At 43.5% G+C, this 15,316-nt stretch overlaps 1 protein-coding gene across 1 annotated transcript; it reads right to left on the reverse strand.

Annotated features, from left to right (window-relative positions):
* Positions 1 to 1,149: 1,149 nt before the first annotated feature.
* LOC118667218 (protein FAM240B-like) lies at positions 1,150 to 13,589 on the reverse strand. Its single transcript, XM_036330110.1, has 2 exons — positions 13,447 to 13,589; positions 1,150 to 1,243 (listed from the first exon to the last, which is right to left on the reverse strand). The coding sequence occupies exons 1-2, from the start codon at positions 13,587 to 13,589 to the stop codon at positions 1,150 to 1,152; spliced, it is 237 nt and encodes a 78-aa protein (XP_036186003.1).
* Between the last annotated feature and the right edge of the window lie 1,727 nt (positions 13,590 to 15,316).

Consider the following 15,316-nt stretch of genomic DNA (forward strand, 5'->3'; position numbering starts at 1 on the left):
GCCACTTTTTAAAAAAAAACAAAAAACATTGCACACATTTCCCCAGCTGCTGTTTAATGTTTGCTGTTTCTTTGTTGTATGCAGATTGGATAAGGGCCCATAGCAGGGTCCTGAGTGTTGCATCCTGGCTCTGGTAACTGTGGTGACCAAGAACCACCTCTCTAGCCCTCTTGCCACCCATGGCTCTCTCAGCCATGACGAGCTCTTCCAGTTTTCCAGGGGGAGCAGTTTATACCCCCAGATGGCATCCCTAGCCTGTCTCAGAGTATCAGCCACCTCACCCCCTGTACCTCAGGTCATCTGGGTTCCGTGGCCGCCCAGGGCTCCCCACTCTGCTCCTTTCCCCTAATGCGGAATCCCTGGGCAGAGGAGCCCTAGTGGCTGCTGGAATCCCTCCTGCCCTGTGACCATGACCTGGGCCTGAGAGGAGCTGCAGTGAGGGTGGCTTGAAATTCCAGAACATGTCTGGGGACAACTGGAGCTGGCATTGCTATTGCAGCTGAGAACTAACCAAGACGGGGAATTAGCACAAGGCACACACCAGCGAGGGCACCGCAAACATGTGTACTGAGCATTATCTTGTTTTCACTGCTTATTTCTAATTAAGCATGTTCATGGAAAAAAAAGCAACTCAAATCATACGAAGAGAAAATAAATTAGTTCCTTTTATTTTCAAACCATATCTTCTCTTTATAGTAATTGCTTTATTTCTGTAAGTGGTTTCATTTTTGTCTTCACACACAGGGGAGACAGGAAGCAAAGATTATATGACTGTTTTCCCAAAAGACTGAGGAAACCAGATTCCCATCAAGATCATTGCCCTCCCTCAGCTTGGAGAAGGCAGTCAGCTTTCACAAGGAGAAGGAAATGTGGAAATAAGCTGCACTGTGTGGATCTGTGAAGCGGGGGAGTGCTAGTTCCAGGAGCTTTTATATTAAACCACCGGAGCTTCCTACCCCATTGGCAATCATGCTCCTGCAGGGAGGACGCCTTGGGTAGGACCCTCCATGAGCACAGGAAGGACTCGCATGTAAATGGGAGAGCAAACTGAGTGTCCTGCTCAGTAAGTGGACAGAAAGGAAGCATCCGTTTATCTCCTAGAAAGTGCCCTTGGCTTGTTGTCTGTGAAGTGGAGGAGGCAGGAGGCTGTCAGCCCACAGTGTTCGCCTCCTGCGGCTTCTCCTCAGGACGGTCCAGCATGCGCAGTCTCTCCTCCAGTCTCCGCTTCCATCCTTCTCTGAGCCTGAGGGGAGAAACAGTACACTGGGCTTAGTGCATTGGCCTCCATGCCTGCCGGTCCCACGATGGTTTTTTTTTCCTTGTAAAAGAACATTATTAAGAGAAACATATGACTTTTACAAATTAGTGAAGGGAAAAGTAAATAGACAAATGAGCAAAGCCTCTGAATATATAATTTCCCCCCAAAGTGTATTCCTTTCTGTGTGGATTCAATGTAATCTCAATCAATGTCCCATCTTTTGTAGATAAGAATAAGTGGATATTAATTTTGTATGGAAAGAAAAAAGAAATAGATTAGCGAAAACAATTTTGAAGAAAAAGAAAGTTGGAGGACTCACACTGCATGATTTTGAGACTTAATATAAGGCTATCACCATCAAGACAGCATGCCGTTGGTGAAGATCTATTGCAAATAGATCAATGGATTTAAATAGAGAGCCCAGAAATGAATATACACAAATATGGCCAATTGCTTTTGACAAAGGGCAAAGACAACTCATTGGAGGAAGGCATATATATATATATATATATATATATATATATATATATATATACACAAATGGGGCTAGGACATCATACATCCATATTCAAAAGAAAGTGTGGACTTTGACCCATATTCTACATCTTATATAAAATAAATTATTGATCTAATGTAAGACTAAGACTTTTTAGGAAAACACCCACAAAAGGTTTTCTTTATTATATCCCTTGGTCCAGAAAGAGTTCTTAGATACAACACAAAAGGCATGAGTCATTAAAAAAAAAAGGAAGATTTGGATTTAAATTTGCTCTGTGAAAGATACTGTAAATAAAATAAAAGACAAGCCACAAATAGAGAGAAGATATTAAAAAATCACATATTCATGGGCTTGGTTCCAGAATATATAAAATTCCAAACTCAATGAGATGAAAATAAATAACTAAACATATAAGTGGTAACAAATTTGAACAGACATTTTACCAAAGAAGTTGTGTGGATGAGAAATAAGCCTATAAAAGGTGCTCAACATAATTAGAAAGATGCAAATTAAAACCACAAGGAGATACCACCCACCTCATAGAATGATCAAAACAAACACCAAAAACCCACCAGAAAAAAAAAGAAAAATATGAAAACCAAACCAAACCAAACAAAAACTCTTGCCCTAGCATGTTTATCTCAGTGGTTAGAGCATTGGCCCTTGGAATGAAGGATCATGAGATTGATTCCACTCAAGGGCATGTATCCTGGGTGGGGTGAGTGTGGGAGGCAATCAATTGGTGTGTCTCTCTCACATTGATGTTTCTCTCCCTCTGTCTCACACCTGCTCTTCTCTCTAAAAATCAATGGAAAAATATCCCTGGGTAAGGATTAACAACAAAACAAAAAATTCTCATAATGAAAGTAAAAACAGGTGTTGTCAGGACCCCATGAAGGTCAGGGGTTGCCACTATGATGATGGCAAAATAAATACCACCCCAAGCAGTGCAGCTGTATTGCCTATGGAAGCTGCAGAGATTCAAGACTGGAAGACCACAGAGGTAAAAAAAATCTTCCAATCCAGTGCCATCTGTTGGAAAATAGAAAGACCTCTTCAGAGATAAATGTGTAAGCAAAGGACAGCAAGTACCATGAAGAACCACAGTAACGGAGATGACAAGAAAGGAAATGAAAAACCCCCAGGAAGAAAACTGAATCACATGGAAACATGTGATATAAATGATGGAGATTTCAGGATTGCAGTTCTGAAAACACTCAACAAGATGAGAGAAAATACCAACAGGGAATTCAGTGCACTCCGAAAACAAATCAATACACAAAAAGGGTGCTTTACCAAAGAGATTAGAAGTTTCAAAAAGAACTGATCAGAAATTCTGAAAATGAAGAGTGCAGTTAAGGAGATGGAGAGTAAACTATTGAGTATAGAAAACAGAAGCAACAAAATGGAGGAAATAATTAGTGATATCCAAGATATGAAGCAAGAAATGATGCAGAGGGAAGAAGAGAGAGACCTGAGCATAAAGAAAAATTAAAGAGCTCTACAGGAGCTATCTGGCTCCATCAGGAAAGGCAATATTGGAAGTATAGGCGTTGTGGAGGAGAAAGAGAGGGAGCATGGAATGGAGAGTCTATTAAAACAAATAGTGGGCGAGAACTTCCCAAAACCATAGAAAGACTAGATCCTTGATTCCAAGAAGTAATCAGAATACCTAGTTATGTCAATCCAAAGAGGCCCTCTCCAAGGCATTTGGTATTAAAGCTGTCAAAAATAATGACAAAGAAAAAATTATCAAGGCAGTCACGGAAAAGAAGGAAGTTGACCTACAAAGGAAAACTCATCAGAATTTCATCCAACTTCTCAGCAGAAACTCTACATGCCAGATGAAAGTGGAACCAAATATTCAAACATCTGAAAGAGAGAAATTACCAGCCACAAATAATATATCTAGCAAAATTATCCTTTAAATATGAAGGAGAAATAAAGATGTTCCCAGACATACAGAAACTGAGGGATTTTATCACCAGAAAAGCTCAATTGCAGGAAATACTCAAGGAGTTATTCTACTTGAAACAAAGACCATAAAGTCACAACACTATAAGTAAGATCCCAAAAAAACTTACAACATAAACAGGGAGAATTTGTGACAACTAAATATAAAAGAGGAGGGGGGAAAGTTCTGAAGTGGCTAAGAAAGATGAAGATCAGATGCACTAAAAAATGAAAATAAAAAAACAAGTTATGGTGTATATACAACTCAATTTTTTATAAATCTAACTAGAGGCCTGGTGCATGACATTCGTGCACTTGGAAGGTGGGGGTTCTCAGCCTGGCCTGCACCCTTTAGCAGTCTGGGAGCCCTTGGGGGATATTTGACTGATGGTGGGTACTGGGCCTAAGCCGCAGTTGGACATCCTGTGGAGGCAGGAGAGGCTCCCGCCACTGCCACTGCACTAGCCAGCTGTTGGCCCGGGTGTGGCTGAGGGGCGCTCCACCTGTGGGAGCACATTGACCACTAGGGGGAAGCTCCTGCATTGCACGTCTGCCCCCTGGTTGTCAGTGCACATCAAAGCGACTGGTCATTCCACCATTTGGTTGATTTGCATATTACCCTTTTATTATATAGGATGGTAACCACACACAGAAATCCCCAAACCAGGACATATAGCTTAAAAAAAGAGGAAACAGAGCAAAGATGTATGGAATATGATCAAACAAAAACAATAGAAACATAAAGGAAAAGGACCAATGAAGACCCAGAACTACCAAAAAACAAAAGATAAAATGGCTATAGGAAATCCTCATCCTATCTAATAAAAGAGAAACATGGTAATTGGTGTACGACCGCTACCCTTCCCATTGGCTAATCAGCAAGATATCAAAATTAACTGCCAGCCAAGATGGCGGCCGGCAGCCAGGCAGCTTGAAACTAGCATGAGGCTTGCTTGCTTCAGTGATGGAGGACTCCAACGTTCCCCACCTGCCTTGCTGGCCTCTGAGCTGCAGTTTGAAACATTGTAACAAATACAGAAGCTAAACAAAACCCCCAAAACCAGCTTTCAGCGAGCTGGGATCTCAGAGCTGGAGTTGATACAGAGTTTCGATTATAGAACCCAAACAAACCAGATACCTTCTTTCAACAGCAGAGGCCTCAGAGCTGGAGCCAGAGCTAAAGCTGGCCCAGAATAAAAAAAGAAAAGAAAAAAAGGAGCAGTTGGGAGCTTCAGTCCCAGCCTGAAAACAGCCCTCAGCCCCTCACCCAGACTGGCCAGGCACCCCAGTGGGGACCCCCACCCTGAAGGGTGTGTGACCAGCTGCAAACAGCCATCATCCCCTCATCCAGGCTGGCCAGGCACCCCAGTGGGCCCCCCACCCTGATCCAGGACACCCTTCAGGGCAAACCAGCCAGCCCCCACCCATGCACCAGGCCTCTATTCTATATAGTAAAAGGGTAATATGCCTCCCAGCACCGGGATCAGCGGAGCCGCGAGGCCTCCAGGCACCGGGATCAGCGTGACAGGGGGCAGCGCCCAAACCCCCTGATCGCCCTGCGGCTCTGTGTGTGACAGGGTAGAGCCATAACCTCCCCATTGGCCCTGCCCTGAGTGTGAGAGTGGCGGTGCCCCAACCCCCTGATCGGCCCTGCTCTGTGGGTGATAGAGGGCGGTGCCCCCCTCCCCCCAGGCCCTGCTCTGTGTGTGATGGGGTAGAGCCATAACCTCCTCATCGGCCCTGCCCTGAGTGTGACAGTGGCGGCTCCCCAACCCCCTGATCGGCCCTGCTCTGTGTGTGACAGGGGGAGGTGCTCCATCTCCCCTATCAGCCCTATTCTGTCAGTGACAGTGGGGAGCTCCTCAACCCCCTGATGGACCCTGCTCTGTGAGTGACAGGGGGAGCTCCCCAACCCCCTGATTGACCCTGCTCTGTGTTTGACAGGGGGGAGCTCCCCAACCCCCTGATCGGCCCTGCTCTGTGCATGACAGGGGTAGGTGCTCCATCTCCCCTATCAGCCCTATTCTGTCAGTGACAGTGGGGAGCTCCTCAACCCCCTGATGGACCCTGCTCTGTGAGTGACAGGGGGAGCTCCCCAACCCCCTGATTGACCCTGCTCTGTGTTTGACAGGGGGGAGCTCCCCAACCCCCTGATGGGCCCTGCTCTGTGTGTGATGGGGTGGAGCCGCAACCTCCCCATCGGCCCTGCCCTGAGTGTGACAGGGGGGAGTGCCCCAACCCCCTGATCGGCCCTGCTCTGTGGGTGACAGGGGGCAGCACCCAACCTCCCATCGACCCTGCCTGGAGTGTGACGGGGGCGGTGCCCCAACCCCCCAATAGGCCCTACCCTGAGCGTGACTGAGGGTGGCATTGCAACCTCCCAATCCGCCCTGCTCTGTGCATGACAGGGGGCGGCGAGCCAACTCCCCAATCGGCCCTGCTCTGAGCCCGACCAGGGTCTGCACCTAGGGATTAGGCCTGCCCTCTGCCACTCGGGAGCAAGCCTAAGCCAGCAGGTCGTTATCTTCCGAGGAGTCCCAGACTGCAAGAGGGCACAGGCCGGGCTGAGGGACCCCTCCCCCTCCCCCCTGAGTGCACAAATTTTTGTGCACCGGGCCTCTAGTACATTAATTATTAGCCTAAATGGAAATGGCCTGAATTCACCAATAAAGAGGCACAGAGTAGAGAGTGGAGAAAAAACCTAACCGTGTGCTGCCTATAAGAGACACATCTAAGCTGCAAAGTCAAAGGTTGATTCAAAGCAAAAGGGTGAACTCATCATTTGCAACAGCATGGATGGAACTGGAGAGCAGTATGCTAAGTGAAATAAGCCAGTCAATGAAAGAAAAATACCACATGATCTCACTCATTCATGGATAATAAAGACCGTTATAAACTTATGAACAATAATAGATACAGAGGCAGAGCTGCCTCAAACAGATTGTCAAACTGCAGTGGGAAGGCTGGGGAGGGTTGGGGGGCAGGAGGGAGGAGGGTAAGAGATCAACCGAAGGACTTGTATGCATTCATATAAGCATAACCAGTGGACATAAGACACTGGTGGGTAGTGGGGAGGCCAAGGGATTGTCAAGGGCGGGGGGAAAAAAAAGGACACATATGTAATGCCCTTTGTAATACTTTAAGGAATAATAATAAAAAAAAAAAAAGCAAAAGGGTGGAAAATGACTCTCCAAGCAAACAACAGCCACAGAAAAGCAAGTGTAGCCATCTTTACAATTGACAAAATAGAATAAACAAAGATAACATGTGACAAAGATGGATACTTTATAATGATAAAGGGAACACTACATCAATAAGACATAACACTTCTTAATATATATGCACCCAACCAGGGAGCACCGAAATATATAAAAAACTATTCACAGAACTAAAGGGAGAAACAGATCAAAACACAATGATAATTGGGGACCTTAGTACTCCATTGACAGCTCTAGACAGATCAACCAAACAGAAAATCAATAGAGATATTGGCCTTAAATGAAACACTGGACCAAATGGACATAATTGACATTTAAAGAACCTTGCATCCCATAAAATCAGATGATGCATTCTTTTCCAGTGCACATGGGACAGCCTCAAGGATAGACCATATGTTAGTCACAAAATTAGCATCAACAAATTCGAGAAGATTGAAATTATACCAAACATAGTCTCTAACCATAATGCCTTGACATTAGAAATCAACTGCAAAAAGGACATAAAGAAACCCACAAATACGTGAAGATTAAACTACATATTACTGAAAAAATGGCTGGATCAAAGAAGAAATAAAAGGCGAGTTCAAAAGATATATAGAGCCAATGAGAATGACATTACAAGATATCAAAACCTCTGGGATGCAGTGACAGCAGTAATAAGAGGGAAGTTTATATCATTACAGGCCTATCTCAAGAAACAAGAAAAATCCCAAGTAAATAATCTAACATCAATTTGTAAGGTACTAGAAAGAGAAGAGCAAAAGCAACCCCAAGTCAGTCTTAGCTATTGTAAACAACATTGCTATGAGCATAGGGGTGCATATATTCTTTTTGATTGCTTTTGGGGTTTTTAGGATATATTCCCAGAAGTGTGATCTCTGGGTCAAACAGAAGTTCCATTTTTAATTTTTGAGGAAATTCCATTCTGTTTTCCACAATGGCTGCACCAGTCTGCATTCCCACCGGCAGTGAAATAGTGTTCCCTTTTCTCCACATCCTCACCAGCACTTGTTGTTTGTAGGTTTTTTTTATGATAGTTATCTTGACAGATGTGAAATAATATCTCATTGTGGTTTTAATTTGCATTTCTTTGATGATTAGTGACTTTGAGCTTTTTTTCATGTCGCTTGGCCATTTGTAGGTCCTCTTTGGGGAAATGTCTACTCAGGTCTTCTGCCCATTTTTTAATTGGATTGTTTGTCTTCCTTTTGTTGATTGTATGAGTACTTTATATATTTTGGATATTAACCCTTTATCAGATGTGTCATTGGCAAATCTGTTCTCCCATACAGTGGGCTCCCTTTCCATTTTGATGCTGGTTCTTTTGCTGTGCAGAAGCTTTTATTTTGATGTAGTTCCATTTACTTATTTTCTCCAGTCTCCTTTGCCCTACAAGATGTATCTGCAAACATATTGTTATGTGAGATGTCTGAGATTTTACTGCCTATGTTCTTCTTTAACATTTTATGGTTTCATGCCTTACAGTTAAGTCTTTTATCAATTTTGAGTTTATTCTTGTGTATGGTGTGAGCTGGTGGTCTCCTTTCATCTTTTTGCATGTGTCTGTCCAGTTTTCCCAACACCATTTGTTAAAGATGCTGTCTTTACTCCATTGTATGTTCTTGCCTCTTTTGTCAAATATTAATTGACATAATGATGTGGGCCAATTTCTGGGTCTCTGTTCTGATCCATTGGTCTATATGCCTGTTTTGTGACAGTACCCGGGTGTCTTGTTTATAATGCCTCTGTAGTATAGCTAGATATCCGGTATTGTGATCCCTTCTATTTCGTTCTTCTTTCTCAATATTGCTGCAGCTCTTTGGGATCTTTTATGGTTCCATATAAGTCTTTGTAGTATTTGTTCCAGCTCTGTGAAGTATGCCACTAGTATTTTAATACAGATGGTGTTCAATGTATAGATTGCTTTGGGTAGATAGATATTTTAATGATGTTAATTCTTCTAATTAATAAACATGGTATATGCTTCCATTTATTTGTATCTTCCTCTATTTCTTTTTTCAATGTCTTATAGTTTTACAAGAATAGGTCTTTTACCTCCTTGGTTAAGTTTATTCCGAGCTATCTTAATATCTTATTTTTGTTGTTGTTGTTGTTGCAGTGGTAACTGGGATACCTTTTTTAGTTTCTCTGTCTGAGAATTCATTAAAGGTGTATAAAAATGCCATTGATTTCTGGATGTTGATTTTGTATCCTGCTATTTTGCTGAGTGCATCTTTAAGTCTAGTATTTTCTGGTGTGAGGGAATGACTCAGGACAGAAAACCCCAGAGCCCTCAACCCTGGCTTATGCTTATGCAGCTTCAGTCCACTCTGCCCTCCCTCTGCTGTAGCCCAAGGTGAGTGGCTGCACATGAAATTTTGTGTGTGGGCCCTTTAAGAGGGTGTCTACATTTCCAGTTGTCTCTCCCTGGAAGACAACAGCCCTAGTGCTTTTCACAGCCGGGTTATGTGAGTACCTTTCTCAGTTCTGGTGCTCTGTGTTGGGGGCCCAGCTTGGGGATTAGACCCAGAGTTCTCAGCAGAAAACCCCACAGATGAGCTATCTCTCCAGGACTTCAGCTGCTGTCTGTGGAAGCCCAGAGAGCCCTTTTCCACCTTCGCCATTCCTACCAGTCTCTACGTGGTCTCCACTTTCCGTCCTTGGTTATTAGGGTTCTCTCCAGCTAGTTGATTATTCAGGATGGTTGTTGTTGTTTTTTTAATATATTTTATTGATTTTCCACAGAGAGGAAGGGAGAGAGATAGAGAGCTAGAAACATCGATGAGAGAGAAACATCGATCAGCTGCCTCCTGAACATCTCCCACTGGGGATGTGCCCGCAACCCAGGTACATGCCCTTGACCGGAACCGAACCCGGGACCCTTCAGTCCACAGACTGACGCTCTATCCACTGAGCCAAACCGGCCTCGGCGGTTGTTGTTTTTTTAAAAAATTTTAGTTGTCTTTTCAGTTTGCTCCTGGGAGTATGTCTGTGTAGCATCCACTTATGCCACCACCATTTTTAATCAAAGTTCACATTTTAAAAGATTTATTATGTTTCCTGTGGAAGAGGAGCAAACTAACCCAACTTTGACAAGGTCATTTCTGTGGCATATAGGAGCCTGAAGAATTAATGCATTTGTTGTATGCACCATTTGCATTTGGTTGCCTTTTCTATATTTCATTCTCTAATTACAAAATGGTACAATCCTATCTAATAATAGACAAACATGGTAATTGACTGTACCTTCGCTACACTAATCAGGGTGATATGCAAATTAACTGCCAACAAACATGCCAATGTAGGCACAATGCTGGAAGGCGAAAAGGGAAGGACGGAAGAAGCCACCTGCCGCTGACAGTGATCAGAGAAGCCGGGCGGGTCAGGGAAGAGGTGGCCACCAGCAGCCACCTCTTCCCTGCCCCCCCCCCCCCCAGTCGGTGTTCGGAGAAGTACCTGCATTTTTTTTTCAAAGTACCTGTACTTTTAATAATTTCTTGACATGGTAAAAGAATTTTACATTATGATCCAAGGGTGGTGGGGTGAGGAGAAGGAGCAGGAGAATAATCCAACAAACAAAAAGGGAAACAGAAATGCATGGTGGAAGGGATTTGAAGGGTGGGTAAGGGCATTGCCCAACTAAAATGCAATTGTTTTGTTACTGAGTACTATTCATGGGAAGACAGCATCCTGACTCCTTCTCTATACAGCATATTGGGAGTAAAAATGATGCATCCAGGTATAAATATGATTAGGGGTTGGAAGACAGACAGGGAAAGAATAAGTCAGAAATAGACACGGAGAGAGCCACTGGCTAGATGGCTGCAAATACTGACTCTCCAGTAGTGATAGAATAAAAAAGTGGGGGATATCTCTGGAAGATTCAAGAGATAGGGAGCAACTCTTCTATAGTTTTGACTTGCCCAGCAGATTTCCACATACACACGTGTACATGCCTATATTTGCATGCACACACATATACACATAACTGACTGCCCTCCCTGGAAGCACAGAAGAAGAAGAAGCCACCAGAAGAAGAAGCTGTCCACATTTGGTCCAGGCACCAGTGCCTATGGCTGGCTGCAGCCCAGGAGATGGACAAGCAACCCGCCCGAGGTCCCAGGCTGCAGCCACCCAGAGAAGCTGCCAGCCCTGTGGCCCCAGGTGCCAGTGCCTGTGGCCAGGGAAATAGGTTCCCTCTTCTCCTACTGCTGTCATTACTTCAATATTCCCCTTCTGAATTTCTCTCCTGTGCTGCAACCCAACTCCACTTTTCATCGGAAGGATACGGAACAGAGAGAGCAGTCTTAAAAGCTTACATTTTTAAGCTGGTAAGGTTGGTACTTAAACAGATAAATGGAAAACTAGAGTCCTCCTTAAGGTCACAAAGGCTACAAAGGACAGGGACAGCACATGACCTATTATATCCAGCAATCCATAGGGGGCACTGAAAACTTTGCAATGATGACAATTACTGAAGATATGAATCAACTAAAATAGTTGACAGGGACAATTCTTCCATCTTTGAAAATATCTACATCAAATCTGTTTAAATAGATTTTCATCTGCATATATAACACATTCTGACAAGACGACCACTACCACCAGTGTGGTCAGTGTTGTGCCGATAAATGTTTAATAACTGAGGGACAACCCCCCCGCCCTGAGTGCACAAATTTTTGTGCACTGGGCTACTAGTATTGTTATAGAAACCTGGGAGAAAATAGAGCACACACACAAACTCTGCCATGCCAAGAGTCAAATTTTACCACTCTTAATACCTGAGTGTATTTTTTCTATCCTTTTTCCTGTACATACAGGTACACTTTGTATGTGTGCATATAGACAACTATTTTGACCAAATCAGATCATATTGCAAGTTTTGCTTTTAATATTGCACCCAGAGCTTCTGGAAAGGAAACTGCAGTACAGGGTTCTTACTGGCATCTGGTTCCATGAGCTTGTGGACCAGGACTGAGTGGAGGAAGATGGCCGGGACCCTGCCACAAACACTTCTTGCTTTCCTGGAATCGCCAGGACTGGATACTCTAACATGTGGGCTCCAGCGTGCAGAAGAGCTTGGTTTTCACATTACATGGGAATGAAGCTGGGTTGGTGGCAGAGCTCCTGTCTGGGTGTGGAGATAGGTTATTTACCCTCAGGGGCTAAGAAAGGTTTTTATAAGTTCATGTTGACTCAGCACATGTGAATTACACTTGTTTTCAGCTCGGCATGCTCACAAACATGGAGGCACGGTGCCTTGCTGACTAGCAGAAGGCCCAGCCACCACTCCTCTTGTGAGTGGATATCTCGGCAAACAGAACACTTGGCTGGGCTGCTCCTATTTTAGGGAGAGAAAACATAGACAGTCCCTGAAAAACTGAGCTGATTCGTGTGCTGCAAGGCTCTGCACATGTGTGGGTAGGTGCTGCTCCTTTTCCTCAGAGTAATGTTGACACATGTGACACATGTCTTCTCACATAAGTACATGTTCTCCTCTGACTGAACTCCTTTGGCTAGAACACAAGTTCATTTGCCAATGAGGAAAAGACCACACCAGCCTTCCCGCACAGATCTTAATATGTATAACCCCGGACGTGGGATCTTTCACACTTACACATACCTATTGACCTAATCCTGAAATTTAGTATAATCTCATGTGCTAGGGATGGTAACAGAGGCGGGATGGGGAGATATTTTGTAGTTCATCTAGAACCTCATTGTTATTTATAGAAAAATGCTCATTTTATCTACAAGTCATTGGTTCTCAATGGGGTGACTATGCCTTCCACGGTACATTTATTAATGTTGGGAGATAGTTAACAAGAATTATCTGGCCCTAACTGTCAAATGTGCTGAGGTTGAGAAACGCTGGTATAGATTGTGGTAAAACTGAATGGGGTAGAGGAGTTTAACATGTCTTTAATTTTCTATACTTTATGATATTCTGACATCTTGAAACTCTTGCTGGCTACATAAACTCTGCCCATCCAGGGCTTGCCCTCTCTTAGAGCAAAAAGCTTGGCTGCTAAGCATCTAGATCAATCCTGCTCCTATGACCCCAACTACTTGCTTATCTAATTGTCCCCCGTGAAGCCATATTTCCTCTGTCCCAAATCATCCCACGTCAAGGGACCAGGCAGCTAGGGACCACATCTATAGACTAAATAAAACCACTGGAATTATTCAGGTAACAGTCCCAACCTGATTACCTGCCCTTCCTCGCCTTTCCCATGGAGACCCCAGGAAAGGCTCTGGCTTAGACTTTCCCTTGGGTTCTGTCTTCTGCCACCTGATGAGAAGCTGGTGTTTCTGCTGTGGCTCTGCATGGCCCGTGGTGGCCCCTCCCTGAGCCCTCATTCTTCCTTCTTATTGTCTGCAGCAACTTTATCACACCACAGCCAGCATTCGCATTCTCAGAACAATGGGTAATGAAATCATCCAGTCTCCCCATCTTCACATCTGCTCTATTTCTGGGGAACCCTACTTTCAAAAGTAGTAGAGAAACCCCCACATACTTCCTCAGGGCGCTCCTTCCCTGACGATCCTCCTCCAGCTCCCGGTAGTAAGTCTGTTTGCTAATTTCTTTTTCCCAGAAGCTTTTGAGCTCGTGACAAGTTTCACAGCAAAAGACTTCTCGTCGGATGTATTGGTTGTTCATCCCCTAAAAACAAACAAAAACAAAATAACAAATCTCAGCCCCTCAAATAAAGCCACTCTAATGTGGAGTCATGAAAGATGGGTTTGAATCCAGACATTGCCTTGTATACTTTTAGTGACTCTGAACAAATCACCCAGCCACTATGAGCCGGTTTCCATAACTGTAACTGCGGATAATAATCAGAAAATATTGCAAAAAGATTTAAAATGAGCAAAAATTAAAAATGTGCTGAGTAACTGTTCCAGATTATCTGGTTATACATAGGCCGGACACTTTCATTGTCCTTGAGCTAGTTCACAACTCTGTAAATTATAGAAAAAATGTGGTAGCACAAGTCATTCTTGAACATAGAAATTCAAATAAATTTTGTCCAGTGGGATGTAATTGATATCCCTATGGATATCAACCAATTTTTCATAAACTTGTAAATTCATCTCAGTATTCTTTATTGCCTATATGTGTGTGTGTGTGTTTTTAAATTCTCCTTTGAATATGTTGTAAAATCTTTCTAGTTACCTCATTAATTAATTATTAAGCTTGGTACAATACTTGAAATGTTTATTTTACATTTTAAGAGAGTCATGATTTTAACTTTGTTAAAAAATTAATCCTTTAACAGTTGCTTTAAGTTGCATGTGAAATGGATAACGTATGCAAATAGTAAATAGACACTCGACAAATGTTATGCTCTTTCCATTCTCCCTCACAGAATAACAATAACCTCTATGGTGTATTGAGCACATAGTGTGAGATGGGCATTTTACACAGGCGGGTGCATTTGATCTCACTACAACTCATAGATGGGTGATGTCACACTCATTGGTCTGATGAGAAAACTGAGAGAATTTGCCTGTTGTCTCATTAATGAACATGAAGGAATGGGGATTTGAACCTAGGTTTGTCTATTTTCAAAGTAGATGCTCTCTCCTCCGTCAGTCCTCGTCATAAGACATGGCCACTGGGAGCTGAAAAGGAGGACAGATGACTGTAGCCATTACTGTGACTTAGGTCAAAAACCCTTCCTGTGCCCTGAGCCCGTTTCCCTTTCTGTGAAGTGGAGATTAAATGTGATCATACAGAGGACACTGCCCAACACACTGCCATTTGCTCCCCAACGTTCATCTACCCACACAGCAGATGCTTGCTCTTGGGAGCTCACAGTCTGAGTCCTGTCCCTCCCACGGAATCACCACTGACGTTCTCATTGTCTGTAGTTTATGTATGATATTAAATACTTTGCTGCTTATTGACTCAGCCTATATTTCAGGTTTATCTATCTCTGTTTATGGGCTGACAAGACTAGAAATTCTTTAATCTCAGGAACAAGATGCTTCCTTTCTTGTCCAAGGTCCAGTGTTGGGCTGTGTCCAGAGAAGCCTTTAGCAAAAGCTCTTGGTGGTGAGTTTCACCCTTACACCATTTAGGCTGTACATGTGGGAGTCACTGAGGGATGCCCAACATGTCTAAGAGGTGGTTATGTTACTACAGTTGACAGTTGCTACTCTGCTAAAGACTGGACTCAATCCTCCATGTTATTGCTCAGCCTAACTGCTTGTTTAGCTGGAAACTGCTGGAAACCTGAACTTCAGCAAGATCATGCCGACTTGTAAGAACTGCTACAAGGGGAAATGCATCTGTTTTAGATGGCTTGTAATATCCTCTCCCTCTTACCCCCCCTTTTTTACTTGTTTTGCATTTGTTGCTCCATATACTATGCTCATTGTGAG

The sequence above is a fragment of the Myotis myotis genome, unplaced genomic scaffold (assembly GCF_014108235.1).
Source record: "Myotis myotis isolate mMyoMyo1 unplaced genomic scaffold, mMyoMyo1.p scaffold_m19_p_12, whole genome shotgun sequence".
NCBI lineage: Eukaryota > Metazoa > Chordata > Mammalia > Chiroptera > Vespertilionidae > Myotis > Myotis myotis.

What these genes read in the sequence shown, in the direction of transcription:
- LOC118667218 (XM_036330110.1), bottom strand. Translation starts at nt 13,589, where the DNA reads ATGAACAACCAATACATCCGACGAGAAGTCTTTTGCTGTGAAACTTGT. An exon ending in GGAAGGAGCGCCCTGAGGAA is followed by an intron (nt 1,244 to 13,446) that starts GTATGTGGGGGT and finishes TTCTCCCCTCAG; the next exon opens with GCTCAGAGAAGGATGGAAGC.